A 21,242-nucleotide genomic window follows, 5' to 3' on the forward strand; every position below is an offset into this window, starting at 1 on the left:
GCCCCGTGAGCAAAACCTTCCCACAAGCCTGCCTTGCAACTTTCCCTCCCAGCTTCCTCCTCCAGCGGCCCCTCCCTTTACCAATCCGCAGCTTGTTACTAGGCAGAGTTGAAATCCAGCCGGCCAATCAACAGACAAATCTGATTTGTATCCGGGTAGAAAAGCCAGCCGCAGCCAATCCTATTAATGAAAGGCCGAAGTATCCAGGCAGATCCAAGGTGTGTGAGCCAATCAGAAAAACAAAGCGGCAATCAGGGGATTTTGGGGTGGTTTTTTTTATCACCCCCCCCGCAAGACTAGTTGGTGCTTAGGTACTTTCTTTTTCTGTTTTGCAATTGCACATGCCTGTATTGGGTGCTTGGCAAGGGGGGGAAGCCACCCCGAGTGGCTAAAAGGAAACAAGCCAGGTGCTGAAAACATGTTGCAGGGGCGCTCTCGCAAAACGGGGCCGCAACGCTGGGACTGAAAGGGCAGGTTGGCGGTGGACGAAGCGGCCGGGGTGCGTGCCTCCTTCTCCAGTCCTGCAAACGCACCTTTGGCAAGTTGCCTCGCTCTAGAGGGGGGTTGTTTTGACCCTGAGATCTGAGAGTAGGTGAGTTGCCTTTGTTTTGTTCCCAATCTCGTTCTTGCTTTGCAACATAGCCAAGGCGGGGGGGGGGGGGGGGAATGGGAAGGTTACAAAGTGCTGGGCGCTTCCTGAGAGAGGAAATCGGTCTTGCAAAATCGTAATCAAAGGACGCACAAGAATCTGCTTTTTCAAACCGAAAACCATCGTCTTAGTGGGGCCAAGCGGTGTCTGGGCATTGCGGCTGCTGTCCGACCTTGGGACCGCGTGGATGTGCGAAATTTCACCCCCCCCCCCCCCTGAAAATAAATGATGAGATCTGGAAACACATGTTGCAAAATAAAAATTGAGACCAGAGGAGGGAGATTTCCCCATCCTGGGGAGAGCGCGAATTGGCAGGTCTAAAGCTGCGGCTCCCAGTCTAACTGCAGATATTTAAATCTCCCTCTTCGTGGGATTTCCCCCCCACACTCCCCCCTGGGGCATTCCAGCCGTTAATTGATTTCCTCTCAGTGGTAGCACCTCTCCCTGAAGAAGGAAATATAGATCTAGGATCTGTCACTAACCAAGCTACTCCCGAGCTGAGGTTTGCAGAATTGTAGCATTGCATGCAAATTTCTTGTAGAAACTAATAATGAAATTAGCTCCAGTCTTCTGTTGAATGCAGGGTTATTAATGGAGCCTCCTTGAGCTCTGCTGAATCCTCACTTTCGCAATTAAACAGGGGAAAAACTCAGCAAAAACCTTATGGTCTTGCTAATTTGATTTGATTTTTTTTATTTATTTGTTTGGAAGGAAATAGGACAAGAAGATATCTAAGTTAATTAACGACTTAGATATTGGCATAGAAAGTACGCTTATTAAGTTTGCGGATGATACCAAACTGGGAGGGATTGCAACTGCTTTGGAGGACAGGGTCATAATTCAAAATGATCTGGACAAATTGGAGAAATGGTCTGAGTTAAACAGGATGAAGTTTAACAAAGACAAATGCAAAGTGCTCCACTTAGGAAGGAACAATCAGTTTCACACATACAGAATGGGAAGAGACTGTCTAGGAAGGAGTACGGCAGAAAGGGATCTAGGGGTTATAGTGGACCACAAGCTAAATATGAGTCAACAGTGTGATGCTGTTACAAAAAAAGCAAACATGATTCTGGGATGTATTAACAGGTGTGTTGTGAGCAAGACACGAGAAGTCATTCTTCCGCTCTACTCTGCTCTGGTTAGGCCTCAGCTGGAGTATTGTGTCCAGTTCTGGGCACCGCATTTCAAGAAAGATGTGGAGAAATTGGAAAGGGTCCAGAGAAGAGCAACAAGAATGATTAAAGGTCTTGAGAACATGACCTATGAAGGAAGGCTGAAAGAATTGGGTTTGTTTAGTTTGGAAAAGAGAAGACTGAGAGGGGACATGATAGCAGTTTTCAGGTATCTAAAAGGGTGTCATAAGGAGGAGGGAGAAAACTTGTTCACCTTAGCCTCTGAGGTTAGAACAAGAAGCAATGGGCTTAAACTGCAGCAAGGGAGGTCTAGGTTGGACATTAGGAAAAAGTTCCTAACTGTCAGGGTGGTTAAACACTGGAATAAATTGCCTAGGGAGGTTGTGGAATCTCCATCTCTGGAGATATTTAAGAGTAGGTTAGATAAATGTCTATCAGGGATGGTCTAGACAGTATTTGGTCCTGCCATGCGGGCAGGGGACTGGACTCGATGACCTCTCGAGGTCCCTTCCAGTCCTAGAATCTATGAATAAGAAGAACACTGTCTGGCGGAGGTAGTCAGAGCTGGGGCTGAGTGTCAGGACTCCTGGGTTCAATTCCTGGCCCTAGGAGGGAGTGTGGTCTAGTGGTCAGAACAGGGGAACTCGGCATTGGGATTGCAGTGTTCTGTTCCCAGCGCTGACACCCACCAACTTGCTGGGCGACCTTGGGAAAATCACTTGACATAAGAAAGCGTTATTTCTTCAGTGCGCTCAGCTTGAGTTCTATGTCCGTATTATTGACATTGATTTTTTTACTTCTTGATTATTTTAATATTGCGATAGTGTCCAGTGGCCTCAGTCAGCATTTGTGTTAGGTGCTGTACAAACTCATAGGAATGGTTTACAATCTAAGCCCACAGACCTGATTCCAGGGTCGGGACCTACCAGGAAAAGTGTGTTGGGGTGGGGAGAGATCCTAACTGCTTGGAGTTTTTAATGACCACATGACACTTTTTTTGCAAGAATCTAGGCCCCGGTGTCAAATTCCAGCAGGGGTTATTGCATTCATTCAAGGCTAGGGACCTCTTTCCAGGCAGAGCTCTGTCTCCACGCGGAGCGCCTCTGCCTTTCATGTCTGTCTGTGCTACTCTCCTTTCAGAATTAGGAGCCAAAATTCCCTTTCATGCTTTCAGTGGGATTCTCCTTCCCTCACGCTTCCTCTCCTTGGCCCCGATCCCGCAATGCAACCCTCTAACTGCTCTGTTTAAGTTGATGGGCATTGAAGGTGCTGAACACCTTATTTGGGGGCCTAAATGTAGATGTGGGGGCCCTAGAGTTAAGCCCCCAAGTTAGATGGCATCAGCCTTTGCTCCCAGCTCTCCTGACCAGCCTTACAAGCGTGAATTGTATTTTCACGCATTTATTTAATTGCAAAATGACTCCCTGTATTGTGACAGCATCTACAAGCCTCAGTTGCACACAAGGTGTGAGGTGCTGCACAAACACAGGACTCTGCCTTTGGACCTCTGCCTCGTCAGCGACACCAGACTCACCCTAAGCTGTCAGGTTTCTCCCCAAGCAGCAGGGAGAAGGGGCCGAGCGCTTGGTTGTAATAACAAATTGCACTTCTGCACCTGTCGGGTGGCCGTCTGCTGCGGGGCGATCCGTTCTGGGCTGCTTTTTCATGGCTCTTGTCTTTTTAGGCAGTCGCCGAATGTCATGGCTGACGACAAAGCTGGTCCCAAGGTCTCTAAAAAGGGAAGCTCGCAGTCTGGAAACTCCCGAGGGGATGCCACGGAGCCCAGCACCCTGCTGCAGAAACTGAAGAGCACCATCTCGTAAGGGCAGCATCTCCCTCTCGCTTTTTTATGGCCGGCTTCTTAGTTGTTTTCTTAGTGGTAGTGAAAGGGACTGGCCGCCCAGCCCCGGAGACGTTGCGTTGCTCTGCACCTTGGGTGTTGTTATCTCTTTGAATTGTGGTAGTGTCAGGATCTCGTAGTGCTTGGTGCTGTGTGCGATTGATTAGTACAGGCCAACTCCAGCACCCGCACGCTAAACCCTACAACCAAAACGAGACCAAAGTATCACAGCCCACAGGGACCCCCACCCCCCAACATCCCTGCTAATCTGGCCTGGGAGAAAATTCCTTCCTGATCCCACATCTGGCTGTCAGTTAGATGTAAATGATGCTCAAGGTCTTTAAATATTAACAGGCAAAGTGTTTTGCTGTGGAGCAGTTAGGGTTGCTGTCCACATGCAACATGCCTGATTGAAATCCACATGAGCAAGGAAAGGAAAAAGTTAAGCCACATGGCCCTACATGCTCCACCCACAGACACGCTGCTTTCCCTTACCGCTACCCCAGCCCACACATGGTAACCTTAACTCTGCCCTGACATAGCCTCCCCTCCTTCACGCTGGCCTCCTTTGTAAAGTGCTTGGAGATCGATGGATGAAAAGCACTATATAAAAACTAGTCAGTGTTGTTATTTGCTAGGTGAAAGCCCGCGTTGTCATATGGATATAATTCCTGAAGAATAAAAACAAACAAGCCTGAAAGTGGCTGAGAATTTAAAAATTGGAAGGTAACAGGCGATGATTCAACCGGGTGATACGCTGAACAAAAAGAGCTGTTCAGCCATGTTTGTGGCTGTGTCCGTCGCTTCACACCCACTCTGGTCCTCAGTAGACCCTGGGCGTGTGATGATTTGGTGACGCTGACTCAGCCAACATTCTAGGCTTCAGAGTGATACACAGACAGATACGCAGACCCTGGACTCTGATTACCTGTTGATCCCCTCCTGACACTATTTGTTGTGAGTGTTTGGTGCAGAGGTGTGACAGAGTGGGTAGTTTCTGTAATATTTTTATGAATCCTAGGTATGCCTCAGTTTCCCTCTTGCTACCCAGTGGTTTAACCCTGCTCCTGGAACAGGGCAGGAGGGGTGTGCATCACCTCGCTGTCTGGGGGGGGGGAATGAATAGAGTCAGTAAAGAACTGGCTCAAACCAACCCAAGTCAACAGAGTGTCCAGCAAGACAAAGAGATGCCCTCAGGACTGAACACCTAACAGCAGGAAACCCCCGCAGGCTGGACCGGGGACTGAGCTGGAGAACAAGGTGTCAGGTGACTGGAGGAAGGGAGACCCTTTTGGAGGGACTCAGGAGCCTGGAGCTGGGGAGATAAAGAGGGTACACGGGACGAGAGCCAGAGGTGGAGTCCATCACAGCTTGGCTGGCTCATCAGGGCACTGGTTTAACCAGAGTGGACTATGGCATAACTTCTGCCTCTCTGTGCTACCCCAAGGACATTCAGATTCCGTAGCCAGGTGACTTATCAATGGTTCCCTTGTTCCGAAAAAGGCTGCCTGTGTCGCTGTAAATACTCCCTGAAAGCACGTTGCAGGCCCAGTACAAGCCTCCCGTAGGAGTTTGGCTTGACTGGATTCGCTCCAGGGAGCCATGGAGAGAGACAGGGAACGCTAGGGCTAAAGAACCAGTCTTGGAGCCCACGGGCCTGCCTCTGTGGATCTGTGTGGGTCCTTGGGGGTCACTCCCGGGAGACTACTTACAGGCTGGGACATAGCCCAGAACCCGTGACTCCGTGAGTGGTGGTGTGTTGGGGGAGGGCAGTTTGGTAAAGGGGGTGACAGAAGGCTCACACCCCGAGTGTGCAGGGCCATCTTAATGACTTCAGAGTCCCCTGGGCACAGTGTATCTTGGGGAGGGGCGGGGGAGGGGGGACCCTACCACGTTACAGTAGAAAATAAATAGTAATTCTTGCCTGTAAAATGTTATTGGGAACTAAAACACGATGTAGCGGTAACAGAAAAAGTGTTGAGTGTATTCTGCTGATTTAAAAACATCTGCAGGCAGCAAAGCGACAACTGACCTCTGAAAATCCAGTTTCCTGAATCACTCCAGACTCAATATTCATCATAGATTCAATTTAAAAAAAAAAAAATTCTTACACATCACTGCTGGGGCTCCCTTTCTGTTGTGGGCCCTGGGCACATGCCCAGTTTGCCCATGCCTTAAGCTGTCCCTGCTGGTGCGAGCAGGGCAGTGTTAAGGTGTGTGGGTTACGGTGGATGGTAGTTGTAGCAAGGGAAAAGAATATGCCTATGGGTGGAGGAATAGAGGGGATGTACTATTAGGTGGCTTACCATTTCATTGCTCGTGTGGGTATGAGTCAGGTAGGCTGTGTGTGTGTGGCAAGCCTAAACGTTTCCCAACAAAGCTTTTTGCCTGTTAATTTCCTAGTTTTTTAATCCTTAAGCGTATGCGTCTTTGGCGGGGAAGTGGATCTGTGGGATGGATGTAAAAGCAGCTGCTGACTGAGAAGACGTTATGTTACAGCAGCTGATGCTCATGAAAGCTTTCTCTGTTATGCACAGAGGCTGTGCTTTGACGCCAATGTACTGGAGGCAGCAGTGAGGTTTGGCTGGGCACCCAAGGGGTGTTTTCCATCCCTGTGGTTCTGCTTAGCACAGGGAGTGCTGTCCAGTCCAAGCTCTGCGGCTTCGTAACCTAACTGACGCTTTATTTTTTTCTCCTGTTTTAAACAGCAAATCCGTGCAGAACAAAGTGGACAGCATTCTGGTGAGTGTCTTGAGCAGCTCTTGCATTGCTTAAAAGCCCTGTAGCGTAGAGACCAGCGCAAGTGAGTGTCAACCCTGGATCGTCCCTCAATGGCAACATCCCATGCTGTTCTGCCTCATCATACTGGCTCAGTCCCTCAGTTCTACCTAATCCTGTCATCCTGCCATAATGGATCCTTCAGTGGTTCAGTCGGTCCAGGATCCGATCTCTAGGAGGAGCAGTGAGCAATGCATGATCTTTCAGAGCAAGTCAGACCATCCTCCCCCAGGCAGCCCTTGTATTGCTAAATAGAGGGGTGGGAGCTTGGTCCCTTCATTGGTCAAGTCATGGCCTGATGCATAAGATTTTATTTACCTTGCCTTGCACAGCAGCAAACATCATTATTGGTCATAGAATCATATCTGCTAAGAAGTCTTTTTAGTCATGGCAATTAGCAAAATAATTTAACATCTAGTTGTTTTGCCGCCTCCTTTGAGTCGCTAACCATTTTGTCCCTTCCGTCCCGTGTCCCTGCCGACAATAGCAAGATGTGCAGAAATTTTCCGACAACGATAAACTCTACCTGTACCTACAGCTGCCGTCTGGTCCGAGTTCTGGGGAAAAAAGGTAGGGAACAGACCGAGATACCATTGTGCCTTGTCTTTCACTACAGAGCGGTTCAGTGGTTAGCGCAGGAGGAGATTGGGGATCAGGATTCCTGGGGACTGTTGCCAGTTCTGGGAAGGGAGTGCAAGAGTTCTGGGCAGTTGGACCCTTGGGTTCTGTTGCCGGTTCTTGGAGGGATCATGGCCTGGTGATTTAAGCAGCATGACTGGGTTCTCTTCAAGCTGATGCCACTGATTCACTGTAACTCAGTTTTCCCGTGTATTACCCCCCACCCATTTTATATTACTTCCCAGCCTCGTGGGTGTGGGAGGGAGGGAGTCTCCAAATAACGCCTACGATCCTCTGAAAGTTGCTACAGAGAGGAATGTAGGCCTGGCCTGGCAACCTTTCTCAGTCTGCCCCCACTGATGCTATCTCTGTGCTAATTAATGTTGTCTCTAATTTGATCATGTCTGCTTACCCCTTGGGAGCAGTAGCCTGGACCTGAGCTCCCTGAGCACTGCTGAGCACATGCATGCGTGTAACTGGATCCGGAATCACCTGGAGGAACACACGGACACGTGCCTCCCCAAGCAGGATGTCTACGACACCTACAAGTGAGCGTGCGCACAGGGCCCAGCGGGATCCAATGCAGCCAGCGGCCTCGCGTCGCAAGCCCTCTGGAACTTGCAGGCTAAGCAGGGACTGGCTGCATCAGTGCTTGACTGGGAGGCCTCCAAGGAAGGCCTTTGATTTCCAGCCTCAGTTCATTCATTGTCAGTTTGTACCCATAACGTCCTGGATTACCAGCTCCTTGGGGGCAGGGACTGTCTCTTTGTTCTGCGAATGTACAATGTCTAGCGCTGGTCCATGTCTGGGGTTCCTAAGTGCTACCATAATATACCTAATAAATAATGTACAGCGCCTGGCGCAATGGGATCCTTCCTGCTCCATGACTGGGATGCTTAGGGACTACCATAATACACCTAATAAATAATCCTGACCAAATGCCAACTCTGCTAGTGATGCTCAGCGTTACTAATTCCCAATGGTGTTTCAGATACACACCCCAATATTATCCTCCACGTCAGTATAGGACCACACCCTGCTGTTCTTACTTGGGCAAAAAATCCATTGCCTGAGTCAGAATTGTAGCACCAGGCTGTAATGTGTAGGGCAGCTGTTAAAATGCCGTTTCACCCAGAGGTGGTTGCATTTCAGAGGTGGAGAGTGATTTCCCTCTGTATAGGGAGTAGATCACGTTGAGTTTGCGGAGGCTGAGTTTACAAAGACCCTCTGTGATAAACGTAATATGACTTAACTAGAAGAGGTGCCAGCACCCAGTGTTCAGAACTGCTGGTGATAATCCACAGGGAAGCAATTGAATGCACGGCCAAGACAATAGTATCAAGTGCAGGACCTTGGCTTTGGGATGAAACTCTCTCGCCTCTGACCCCTCTCTCTGTCTCACCCGGCAGGCGATACTGTGATAACCTCTGTTGTCGCCCTCTGAGTGCCGCTAACTTCGGGAAGATCATCCGGGAGATCTTCCCAAACATCAAAGCCAGAAGACTGGGAGGACGAGGACAATCGAAATATCCTTGTACGCTAAATAACCACTGTCTACACCTCAGAGAACTAGCCCATGCAAAGGGAAGATGTCAGCTTCGTTTTGTGTGGACAGGGTTGGCTTCTTTTAAAGTTTAAAGAACGAGAATGAATGGGAATGATTTGTTTTTAACTGATTGGTCCTTACCTTTTGCAGCACCACAGGGGAATGGAGCGGTTGGAGCAGGGAACTGGGAGCAGGACTCCTAGATTGTATTCCCAGCTCTGGCAGGAAAGTGGTGTCTAGTGGTTAGAGCAGGGGGGCTGGGAGACAGGAGTCTGGGACGGGGGTGGTAGTGAATGACTGAAATAAGAAACTGCATGTCAGGACTCCTGGGTTCTGTTCCCAGCTCTCATTAACAAAGTGCTGTGGGATCCTCTAGCACAGAGGTTCTCAAACTTCATTGTACCGCGACCCCCTTCTGACAACAAAAATTACTTCACGACCCCAGGAGCGGGGACCGAAGCCTGAGCCTGCCCAAGCCCCACTGCCCCTGGTGGGGGGGGGCCAAAGCTCGAGCCTCACTGCTCTGGGCAGGGGGGCCAAAACTGAAGCTCAAGGGCTTCAACCCCAGGCAGGGGGCCTGCAACCTGGGCCCCGCCACCCAGGGCTGAAGCCTTCGAGCTTTGGTTTCAGCTCCGGGCAGTGGGGCTCGGGCTTCAGCCCTGGGTCCCAGCAAGTCTAAGCCAGCCCTGCTGACCCCATTCAAAGGGGGTCACGACCCACCGTTTGAGAACCAGTGCTCTAGCAAAACAAAAACAACGAGGAGTCCGGTGGCACCTTAAAGACTAACAGATTTATTTGGGCATAAGCTTTCGTGGGTAAAAAACCCACTTCTTCAGATGCATGGAGTGAAAATTACAGATACAGGGCCAATTCAATCAGGGTGGATATGGTCCATTCCCAATAACTGATGAGGAGGTGTCAATACCAAGAGAGGGAAAATTGCTTTTGTAGTGAGCCAGCCACTCCCAGACCCTATTTAAGCCCAAATTAATGATGTTACATTTGCAAATGAATTGTAGCTCTGCAGTTTCTCTTTGAAGTCTGTTTTTGAATTTTTTTGTTGAAGGATGGCTACTTTTAAATCTGTTATTGAATGTCCAGGGAGATTGAAGTCTTCTCCTCCTGGCTTTTGTATGTTACCATTCCTGATGTCTGATTTGTGTCCATTGGATACAGACTAACAGGGCTACTACCCCTCTGATATCTAGGAAAACAGTGTTGCCAACTCTCATGGTATTTGGCAGTTTCCTTAAAGCCCCAGCTCTTAGAATCATGTGATTCCATGAGAAACCTGGCTTTCCTATGACAACCCCCACCCCAAGTTTCTAGCTCTCATGGTTGCAAAGAAAAGCGTGTCAATGCAAACCTTAAAGGCTCAAAAACCAGAAGGCAAATAAAAAAGAACCCAAGTTTATTATTTTTTTAGATCTGGTGATTTTTTTGGGGGGTGTCTGACTCATAATGGTTGAACATGTGGGATTGGCAATACCGTTACTCTGGAACACACTTTGGGATCCTCTAATGAAAGCTGATACAAAAGGAAATGTATTATCTTTAAACCCCTGATAGATTTTAAGTAGGGCTATCGATTAATTGCAGTTAATCCACATGATTTAACTCAAAAAATTAATTGTGATTAAAAAAATTAATTGCGATTAATCGCAGTTTTAATCACACTGTTAAACAATAGAATGCCAGTTGAAATTTATTAAATATTTTAGATGTTTTTCTACATTTTCAAATATTTGAAATTTACAACACAGAATACAAAGTGTACAGTGCTCACTTTATATTATTTTTATTACAAATATTTGCACTGTAAAACTGATAAACAAAAGAAATAGTATTTTTCAGTTCACCTCATACAATACTGTAGTGCAATCTCTATTGTGAAAGTGCAACTTACAAATGTAGATTTTTTTGTTTGTTTGTTACATAACTGCACTCAAAAACAAAACAATGTAAAACTTTAGAGCCTACAAGTCCGCTCAGTCCTACTTCTTGTTCAGCCAATCACTAAGACAAACAAGTTTGTTTACATTTACGGGAGATAATGCTGCTGCCCGCTTCTTACTTACAGTGAAATGAGAACAGGTGTTTGCATGGCACTGTTGTAGCTGGCATTGTTAAGTATTTACGTGCCAGATATTCTAAATATTCGTATGCGCCTTCATGCTTTGGCCACCATTCCAGAGGACATGCTTCCATGCCAATGACACTCGTTTAAAAAAAAAAAAAAAGCATTAATTAAATTTGTGACTGAATTCCTTGGGGGAAGAGTTGTATGTCTCCTGCTGTTTTACCTGCATTCTGTCATATATTTCATGTTATGGCAGTCTCGGATGACGACCCAGCACATGTTCGATTTAAGAATACTTTCACTGCAGATTTGACAAAATGCAAAGAAGGTACCAGTGTGAGATTTCTACAGCACTTGACCCAAGGTTTAAGAATCAAGTGCCTTCCAAAATCTGAGAGGGACAAGGTGTGGAGCATGTTTTCAGAAGTCTTAAAAGAGCAACGCTCCGATGCGGAAACTACAGAACCCGAACCACCGAAAAAGAAAATCAACCTTTTGTTGGTGACGTCTGACTCAGATGATGAAAATGAACATGCGTCAGACCGCATTGCTTTGGATGTTATCGAGCAGAACCTGTCATCAGCATTGACGCATGTCTTCTGGAATGGTGGGCGAAGCATGCAGGGACATAGGAATCTTTACGGCATCAGGCACGTAAATATCTTGCGACGCCGGCTACAACAGTGCCATGCAAGTGCCTGTTCTCACTTTCAGGTGACGTAAATAAGAAAGGGGCAGCATTATCTCCTGCAAATGTAAACAAACTTGTTTGTCTGAGTGATTGGCTGCACAAGAAGTAGGACTGAGTGGACTTGTAGGCTCTAAAGTTTTACATTGTTTTATTTTTGAGTGCAGTTATTTTTTTGTACAAAATTCTACATTTGTAAGTTCAACTTTCATGACAAAGAGATTGTACTACAGTACTTGTATTAGGTGAATTGAAAAATACTGTTTCTTTTTTACAGTGCAAATATTTGTAATAAAAATAAATATAAAATGAGCACTGTACACTTTGTATTCTGTGTTGTAATTGAAATCAATATATTTGAAAATGTAGAAAACATCCAAAAATATTTAAATAAATGGTATTCTATTATTGTTTAACAGAGCGATTAATCGAGATTAATGTTTTTAATCTCTTGACAGCCCAAATTTGAAGCCCAGAAAGTAGCACTGTGATCATCCAGTCTGACCTCCTATATAACTCTAGCCCTAGAACTTCCCCAAAATAATTCCTGTTTGAACAAGAGCAGATCTTTTACAAGAACATCCAGTCTTAAATGGAAAATTCCCAGTGATGGAGAATCCATCCAGCCCTTGATAAATTGTCCCAATGGCTAATTACCCCGACTGTTAAACAGGGATGCCTCATTTCCAGTCTGAATTGTTGACCTACTAATCCAGCTTGGGACAGAAATAGCCTCTTCTGCAAGTCCAGAGAGAATATTTGTCAAAGTTGAGATTGGGAGTTGAAAAAGCAGGAAAGTTTATTTTCCTCTTCCACTCATGGTGGGCGTCAAGCAGATCTGGGCTAGCTGATGGGAACTGAGAAGTGGACCGAACTAGTCTGGAGCACAGTGAAGTATAAATTGCATCAGCAGTGAAAAGCAAGAGGATTTGTGATTCCCAGATCTCTAACTGGAGGTGGAAGGAGTCACACTAAGGACATAAACTGCCTCTTTTCAAGCTTTAACTTCTCATTTTTGCAGCTTTATTTAGTTCCTTTCAACTTCCCACTGAAATCCCTTAACCTTGCCAAACGTATTGCTACAGCGGGATCAGGAGGAAGACAGTGGTCAGCATGCCACCCCTGCCCAGCCTGGACCTCAAAGTTACCGATACTGTAAGTTCCTCAGAAGCACGGTCTCCTAGTGTGAAGGCTTCTTGAGCTTTAGTGGGCCATCCTGGTGCTCATGGACTCTAAAGCCCTCCGTGGTTAGGGGGTGTCTCAGTCGATTTCTGCCATGTCACTGCCCCAGCCCTAGCTACCTAACACACCTGCTCTGAATTTTAGATCTAGCGATGAGTCTGTTTTGCCTTCATGCCACTGGCCATGGGAAGGTCCTAGCTCAGCCCCATCGGCTATAGGAGGATAGTGGGGAGGTTGTATATTCCCCCTACCGTGGGCACTGGGAATCTTGGGGTATTTGTCCCCCTATCATGTCTGGGGCTGGCAGGAGTGTAGAGGGGTTTGTACATAGAGCTGGGCAAAACTCTTCACCCAAAACATTTTTTGTTGTAAAAAAAATGCAGATTTGGCAACTCGGAACCATTGTATGAATTCATCTCAGTTCCGCCAAATTGTTACGACTGAAAAAAACCTAAAAAAAAAAGGTTAAGAAAAAAGTTAAACATTTGACCTTTTGGTGTTTTGGCTCGAAATGATGTCGTCTCAAAATACCGTTTTCTTAACCTTTTAAACATGGTCAAAAATCAAACATTTTGTTCGACCCAAAACGGATTGATTTTGACTTTTCGGAAATGCTAGCGCATCCGTTGCCAGAAAATCGATTCTTCTCCCCCAGCTCTTGTATGTTGGCATATAACGTGACCCATCCGTGGGAGCTGTCCTCATGATGACCCCCTGTGAATTCAGGCGGGAGCGCTGGGCATACGTCAGGAGCGCCCCGGGAATTTCGGGCGCCAGATGACTGAGCGCTGGGCGTACGTCGGGAGCGCCCCGGGAATTTTGGGCGCCCGATGACTGTGCCCAGGGAGGGGAGCAGAAGCGCTACAAGGCCCAGTGCCAGTCTCTGACCTCACTCCCCTTCCCTGATGCAGTCGGAGCTGACAGACCTGGTGCAGTCGTACCACGACGAGCTGGTGGACGCGGCCTGCGCTCTGACCTGCCACTGGGCTGAGAAGATCCTCAAGCGCTCCTTCAACAGCATCGTGGAGGTGGCTCAGTTCCTCATACAGCAGCACCTCATCAGCTCGCGCTCCGACCGCGCGGACCTGGTCATGGCCATGGTGGTCTCAGGTGGGTCGGGCGCTCAGAAGGGGATTCCTAGCAGGACCCGCTCCTGTGCTTGTGTGTGTGTGTGGGGGGGGGGGGGGCAGGCGGGATCCCCATTTCCTAGCGTGGGGCTCGGTGGAGTACTGGGACTTTCCCGTGCAGCGCTCGTTTCAGGGTTGGGGCTACTGAGGGTGCCGCAGGCCTGTCTACCCAGGCTGGCTTCAGCCTAGCTGCTGCCTTAGTTTCCTCTTCATCCATTCCCCAGTAATGGACATAGGGCTGCGTGTGTTGAGTAACACCCCTTCGTGGGGCTGGGTTTATTCAGATTCCCAAGGAAACTCAAGCACTCCCCTCCACCCCAGCCTCCCGGCTGGCTCCCACCCCGCAACGCAAGCCTCTTAGGCATAGAGATCATCCAGCCTGACCACCTGTGTATCGCAGGCCACCAACCCCACCCAGCACCCGCACCCCAAAAGCAACCAGACTGAGACCAAAGTATCCCAGCCGGCAGGAGACTAGACAGTTTTGTGCCGCAGGCAGAGAAGGGGAAGGATCCCGGTGCACCAATGCCCGAGGCCTCTGCAATGGCAGAGAATTAAGTGAGAGATTCCCGGCACCTCGTGCTGCAGAGGGAGGCAAAAACTCCCAGGGTCCCTGCCATGCTGACCTGCGGGAAATTCCTGCCCGACCCCACATATGGCAGCGATTGGTTAGACCCTGAGCATGTGAGCAAGAGCCAGCCAGCCGAGCAGCTGACAGGAAGAATGCTCGGTGCCACCTCGGAGCATGGCCCTCCCCGTCCGGTGTCCCAGCTCCAGCCGTCCTGTCCCCACTGCGTCAGCAGCAGACTTGCTCTCTGGTCTCCCTACCAGGCTCCTGCTGCCTGCAGGCTGCACCCCTGGGCTCTCTGGCTGGGATCTGGTGGGGTCGCTCCGTGCAGAGCAGCTCATGCAGCCCCCCTCCTCCTTTGAGTCACCCTTCTCCTTCCTCTGAGTCTTCACAGGCTTTCTGCCAAAACTTAAACCACGGCAGCTGCGCCGCTGATGCGCCTCAGCATAGACCCTCGCGACAGCGATGGGAGGGGCTCTCTTGTCGCTGACGTTAATCCACCGCCACGGGAGGAAGAACCCTTCCACCGACCTAGCACTGTCTTTGCCGGGGGCTAGGTCTGCTTCACCGCGTCTCTCGGCGGGGTGGATTTTTCACACCCCTAAGCGACATAGCTGGTTTGACTGAACTTTTTAGGGTAGCCCTGGCCTATGACAGCCAAGCACTGGACACCAGAAATAATTCAAGTCTTTCCCCTTCCCCAGCGTCCTTTAAGAATTGCAGTGTTGCTTTTAATAGGTCTCCGTTTTCCTGATGCGCTTACTAGGTGTTGCAGTGAAAATTTGGATACTTAAAGGTCTGGATACTTAAAGATACTTAAAGTTTTCTGTATATCCCCTTTCAATGGTACATTCTGCACTCCCAAAGGAGTTGATCACCTCTTTCCTGGACCTTGCCTGTTCTGTCTTCATGTTTGTTTATTAGAAAGAAATTACTGTTTGAGCCACAGTGACCAGTTAAAATTCTAAATAGAGCCATTTCACTCATTCTCTCAGGGCCTTGGAGTACATGAGTATTTTCGACTCTTGGGCACGTTTCATAGAATCACAGGACTGGAAGGGACCTTGAGAGATCATCTAGTCCAGTCCCCTGCACTCATGGCAGGACTGAGTATTATCTAGACCATCCCTGACAGTGGTTTGTCTAACGCTCTTAAAAATCTCCAATGATGGAGATTCCACAACCTCCCTAGGCAATTTCTTCCAGTGTTTAACCACCCTGACAGTGAGGAAGTTTTTCCTAATGTCCAACCTAAACCTCCCTTGCTGCAATTTAAGCCCATTGCTTCTTGTCCTGCCCTCAGAGGTTAAGAAGAACAATTTTTTTCTCTCCTTCTTGTGACAACCTTTTCACAGCATCTTTTCCCCTTTGTTTCTTTGGGCCCATATTTCCTGCCGTTAACTCGTTTTTAATTAGATTTTTAAACTCCAGTTTACTTACAGGGGTGTCTAAATCAACTTGCTCGTGTTTAACGGCATTTTTTGCCACATTGTCATTGCCCACCACCCCTTCGTGCGCTGGGATCCGTGCTATCACTGTGATTACACCCAGCTTCATCAGTTCTGTTGTTAACGGTAACGTTTCATTACATGGCGCCTTGCCGCTATCCGAAGAGTGGTTTCTGATTGCCAGGAGTCCTGATAAGGAATCAGAGAGGAGGACCACAGCGGCTGGGCGAACATCTATGATCCAATTGAACGCCAGCATTTTCACTGCCAGTTCAGTCTTTGAAACGGCCCCAAAGTTTGATAGCTCTACACCTTTCTTGATTCCACATGCTGGAACGCAGAATGCTGTTCCCACTTTTCCTGTTCTCATATCTTTGGAGCCGGCAGCATACATTTTTGGCAGTAGCTAGTATCAAAGAATATCAGAGTTGGAAGGGATCTCAAGAGGTCATCTAGTCCAACCCCCTGCTCAAAGCAGGACCAATCCCCAACTAAATCCCCAAATCCCTAAATGGCCCCCTTAAGGATTGAACTCACAACCCTGGGTTTAGCAGGCCAATTCTCAAACCACTGAGCTATCCCTCCCCCCTACTTATCACAGACGTATTGATTTGCTATATTTTCCTCTTTCAGTTTCACTAGACAATTCTGTATCTACCTCCGAAGGTATAATTTTCCAATGTTAATGCATTTTCCCAAAGCTATAGATTTCAACCTCCTCTGGGTCTTTCTCTATGCTAAGATCCTTTGTCCACGCTTTAACCCTCCTTACATGAGGCATTTTGAGTTTTTGCCCTGCACGTCGACCATTTAATTCCCAGCATTCATCATATATTAGCTTAGTGTTTCTCTTCACTGTTTCCAATGATGTTAGCCCCAAAGGCTACATCTAAAAGCTTAATTCTTAAAGTAATGGGCATTTCACCCCCAGCTATCTGCCGTTCACAGCGGCGTTGTGATGAAGGCACCACATGCAGTATGCTACAGTCTGCTGAGCTTGGATTGAGTCAAGCCTTCTCAAATTGGTTTTTGATGCCGAACTGAAATCCTGGCACCGTAATCAGTAACTGGTCTTATTAGCGTTCTGTGCAGCGTTACTGCTGCTCTCCACCCTGGGAAGTTCCAGAAATACTTTTAAGTAGGTTGATTCTGCCTTGTCTCTGTTATTTTCAATATGCTCCTTCCGTGTGAGCTTGCTGCTAAATATCACCTGTAAAAATTTGAAGCTTTTAACTACGCTTCTTTGCGGCCCCGTATAGATACAATTTATAATCTCGTTCAATTTTCCTTTTAGTGACTATTGTTCCCTTAGTTTTGTCAGATGAGAATTTAAAGCCCCACTCCCCATTCCACCTCCTTGCCTCATCTCTATCCCAGAAGCCTGATTTAGCCACATGACCTGCTGGTCATGTGACTTTTCTCATCCTCCCCACCTAGGGAGGTGAGCTAATTATGTGACAGGTGGGGCTGGACCCATCTCCCTTAAAGGGGCCGGCCGCCCTGTGACAGAGGACTGGGTCCTGCTGCTCCTGGGGAAATCACAGGCAAAGTTCCCTCTGCTCTTAGCAGGGAGCCCGTCATCACCTGAGATTAACCCTTTCAGCTGTGATTCACTGTAGAACTCAGTGGCACGTTCCCTTAGCCCTTAGCGAGAGCATTTGAAGTCAGTTGCCCAGTTTCCATTAGTGCCTCTGCAGACTGTTTACACCAGTATAACTCACGGGGAGGAGCTGCACCGTTCGAACTGTGCCAGTGTGGCTAAAATGGCACGGCTGTTGTGTGTAGACAGCGCCCACCTCGATTAGGCTAACCAATAGTGGTAGCGCTCGAACCATACCGGCCTAGTTAAAGCAATACAATGCCCTAATGTTGATGCGGTAATACTGGTGCATCCCTATTTATTATCTCTATTGTATGATCTGTATTTAGACTATAAGGTCTTTGAGACAGGATCATTTATTAGGTGTATTACAGTAGCCCCTGGGAGCCCCAGGGGTGTAGGTGGTGTAGGTACACAGAGGTGTGATGGCAACTCCCTCCCTGGAACCCTGGGTGGGGGGAGCGGGGCTGGATGTGGGGCGTAGAGGGGGGAACAGGGCTGGACATGGGGGGGGGGAGTTCCGGTTTTGGTGTGCCTGCGTCAAACCTGCAACTTTAATAATAAACTGGGCCCACCACTTTCTGACATAGCCGTGTACGCAGCCGCTTGCTGGTTTAATGTCCATTTAAAGACCAGCCTAAAGTTATACTGGTGCAGCGTTCACGTGGAGACAAGCCCTCAGGAGCTGGTTTAAGCGGAACCAGAATAAACCCACCCTGAAACTGAAGTAGGGGATTGCACCAGTCTTACTAAGGCCACGTCCACACTGAAAATGCTGCAGCTGCTCCGCTTTACCGCTTCAGTGTAGACACTACCGTGATGAGAGGGGTTCTCCCATCGCTGTAGTTCATCCACCCCCCCGAGGGGCAGTACCTAGGTTGACGGAAGAATTCTTCTGTTGACTTAGGCCAGGTCTACACTACCGCGGTAGTTCAACAGCTGGCAATCGAAGTTCCGGGTTCGATTTATCGCGTCTGGTCTGGACGCGATAAATCGATCCCGGAAGCGCTCGCCGTCGACTGCGGTACTCCAGCTCGGCGAGAGGAGTACCGCGGAGTCGACGGGGAGCCTGCCTGCCGCGTGTGGACCGCGTCTGAACCGCGGTAAGTTCGAACTAAGGTATGTCGACTTCAGCTACGTTATTCACGTAGCTGAAGTTGCGTACCTTAGTTCGAATTTGGGGGTTAGTGTAGACCAGGCCTTAGCTACTGCCTCTTGGGGAGGTGGATTGCCTACCACGATGGGAGAACCTCTCCTCTTGATGTAGGTAGTGTTTACTCTGAAGCACTGCTGCTGTAGTGTTTCAAGTGTAGACAAACCCTGAATTAAACCAGGGTAGCTCTCTTGTATAGACCTGTCAAGCAGAGCAGAGTTGGGGCTTTCCTGGCCTGTGACAATAATAAATAATATCCAGGATGGAAAGTAAATGCATTTTTCCCAAATAAATAATAATAAATAATCCCCAGTGCTTTTCATCGGTGGCTCTCAAAGCACTAATAATTTAAGGGAAGGGACTTTTTCTTTTTTTCTTTTTTTTTTAAACGGAAAGAGGGTGTTCTTTTAAGAACAGTCAAGTCCATGAATTTCTTTTTGGTTGGTTGGTTTGTTTATAGAAAGTTCAGAAAATATCCACCGAGACACTCGACCGTCACAAACTGCCAGGAAGAATGGATTAGAAACATCGGACAGCGCTGTCAAAACCCCGGCCCAGGTGAGAAAGTGTTGGGTGGTGGGGAGAAACCTTCCCACCATGACTAGGGCCCTCCTCCCCTAAGAGCTGAAAGGCTGGTATGGTCAGCCCCTGCTTGGAATTCGGCTTACTATTAATCTAAGGAAGAGTGGGGTCTAGTGGTTAGAGCAGGGGGGGCACTGGGAGCCAGGCCCCCTGGGTTCTAGACCCAGATCTGGGAAGGGAGTGGAGTCTAGGGTTAGAGCTGGGGGGCTGGGAGCCAGGACTCTTGAGTTCTTTCACACCTCTGCCACTGAATTCATGCTGTTGGCAAGTCAGTTCTCTGTGCCTCAGTCTCCCCCTATAAAATGGGGGTGGCAGTAGCCTCAGGAGTGGGGCTGTGGGCCCTTATCGCTGAGCCCTAGTCGGGTGTAGGTGTCTGGCGGAGGCACTGGAGATGGGCACAGTATGGGTGTGTGGTGATGCCCCTTCTGCCAATGTCCGTCCGTCTGTCTTTGCCTGTCAGAACAAAAAGGAGAATAACTCGAAACCCTCCGTCCCGCCCCGAGCCGAGAGGAAGAAAACCCCAGAGACCCCCAAGCCGGTGAGCAGCCCTCAAGTCAACGCCCTGGTGGCTCGCCTGCCTTTCCTCCTGCCTCGCATCCAGGCCAGCGAGAGACTGATGCCGCCGGGTGCCCAGGCCGTGCGCTCCTCCCCTCCCATCCTGGCGCCCAAGATCACGGCCACGCCCATCGGGGGCACAGTCAAGATGGCCGCCCTGCCGCTGCCGGTGGGCACCGCCTCCTCCCTGCCCATCAACCTGGCGCCAGGCGTGAACGGGGCGGCGGGGCTGGTCAGCCAGCAAGCGGCGGTGCCAGTGATCAACATGATCCTGCCCAACGTGCCAGCCAGCATGAGCATCCCTGTGGCTGAAATCCCAGCCAACTCCAAGAGCGCAGCCGGGGGCGGCAGCGAGAGGCACGGCCCCGCCAAAAGCAGCGAGGGGCCGGCCGGCAGCCAGCAGGAGGCGCAGGGAGCCAAAGGGGCCAAACGCCCCCTGGAGTCGCCCAGTGAGGCTGCCACCATCAAGAGGAAGCGCGGTCGGCCCCGGAAGAGGCTGGATGAGGCGGAGGCCTGTTCGCCGGGTAAATGTAGCGGCGCGGAGGAGGGGGGTGCCCCTGAGACCGGAGGAGGGGGCGACGCCGGCCACGAGGGTAGCACATCACGGAGCTCGTTCGTCTCGGGCAGGAATGGAGGGTCACCCAGCCCGTGTCCTGGAGAGCCGGGAGGGCTCTGTGTGGGAGGCCCGGACAGCTGGGCTAAGGGAGTGTTGCCCGGTGCTGACAACAGAGGCAGCTCGCTGGACACTGACCGAGCCACGGGCACCTCCCAGGTGAGCGTCATCCAGGACAGCCGGTTCAGTGGTCAGAGCCAGCTGAGAGCTGGCGCCCAGGAGCCGGAGCTGGAGGACGATTTGCAGGTGCAGATGAACCCAGGCGAGGCTTCTGTACCAGGATCCCACGGCCCCCAGGAGGGGAGACCTCACCCCCGCTCTCCCTTGGGAGACACCAAACGGGAGAACCCGGGAAAAAGCCCGGCCTTGCTCCTGCTGTCAGCGATTTCCGCCCCTGACGACCGCGCTCAGCCATCCGATTCCGGGAGCTCTCCCGAATTGCTGTGCTACGCGTCTGGCTCGGACGCGTCGTCGCCGCCGCCGGCGGGTTTGCACTCTGCCGGCGCTAGCGAGGACAAAGCCGCTAGGCGCCAGCGCAGCCCTGCTTCCAAAAGGCTCCACAGCCCCCAGTCCACAGCGGATCGCCCCTGAGCACGCTGTGTGCAGCGCCCACGCCTCAGCAAGCCGAACTCGTCCTCTGCCCACGTCCAGGAGTGGGCGCTCTGCCGCAACCGGCTGCCTTGCAGGGAAGATTTAAAAATGATATTCATTTGCTAACTGCCTCCGTCCCTTCCCAGGGCTGCAGAATAACACCCCTCCTCCCCACCCTCCCTGTTGCCATGCAATTAAATAAAGCCAATCATTGCCACGAACGGTTTGTTTGTGATCGGCAACCGTCACCTTTCCTCTGGCCCAGCAATTTGGTTTTGCTGCATTGGGAGGCCAGGCCAACGCACCCTCACTCCTGCCCCCTCCGGAAGGAAAGGGCTGCTGCTTCCAGGGGTGGAAAAGCTCCAGTTGGAGAGTAGGAAGCCCTCAGGTCAAGAAATGACTTGGGTAACATCTCTCCACCTCAGCCAGCAAGGGCGTCTACACTGCTCACTGCGCCCAGGCTCCGACTCGGGTTTAAGCCCCAGACC

General features: G+C 49.7%; 1 protein-coding gene across 1 annotated transcript; it reads left to right on the forward strand.

Moving 5' to 3' along the window:
• Positions 1 to 303: 303 nt before the first annotated feature.
• On the forward strand, positions 304 to 20,965 carry RFX5 (regulatory factor X5). Its single transcript, XM_065420266.1, has 10 exons — positions 304 to 592; positions 3,470 to 3,604; positions 6,334 to 6,367; positions 6,891 to 6,973; positions 7,447 to 7,569; positions 8,431 to 8,547; positions 12,409 to 12,490; positions 13,429 to 13,627; positions 18,874 to 18,971; positions 19,456 to 20,965. Exons 2-10 carry the CDS (start codon positions 3,486 to 3,488, stop codon positions 20,752 to 20,754), a joined length of 2,154 nt encoding a protein of 717 aa, XP_065276338.1. The 5' UTR covers positions 304 to 592; positions 3,470 to 3,485; the 3' UTR covers positions 20,755 to 20,965.
• The last annotated feature ends 277 nt before the right edge of the window (positions 20,966 to 21,242 follow it).

Source organism: Emys orbicularis, chromosome 20 (genome assembly GCF_028017835.1).
Source record: "Emys orbicularis isolate rEmyOrb1 chromosome 20, rEmyOrb1.hap1, whole genome shotgun sequence".
In the NCBI taxonomy this organism is placed as follows: domain Eukaryota; kingdom Metazoa; phylum Chordata; order Testudines; family Emydidae; genus Emys; species Emys orbicularis.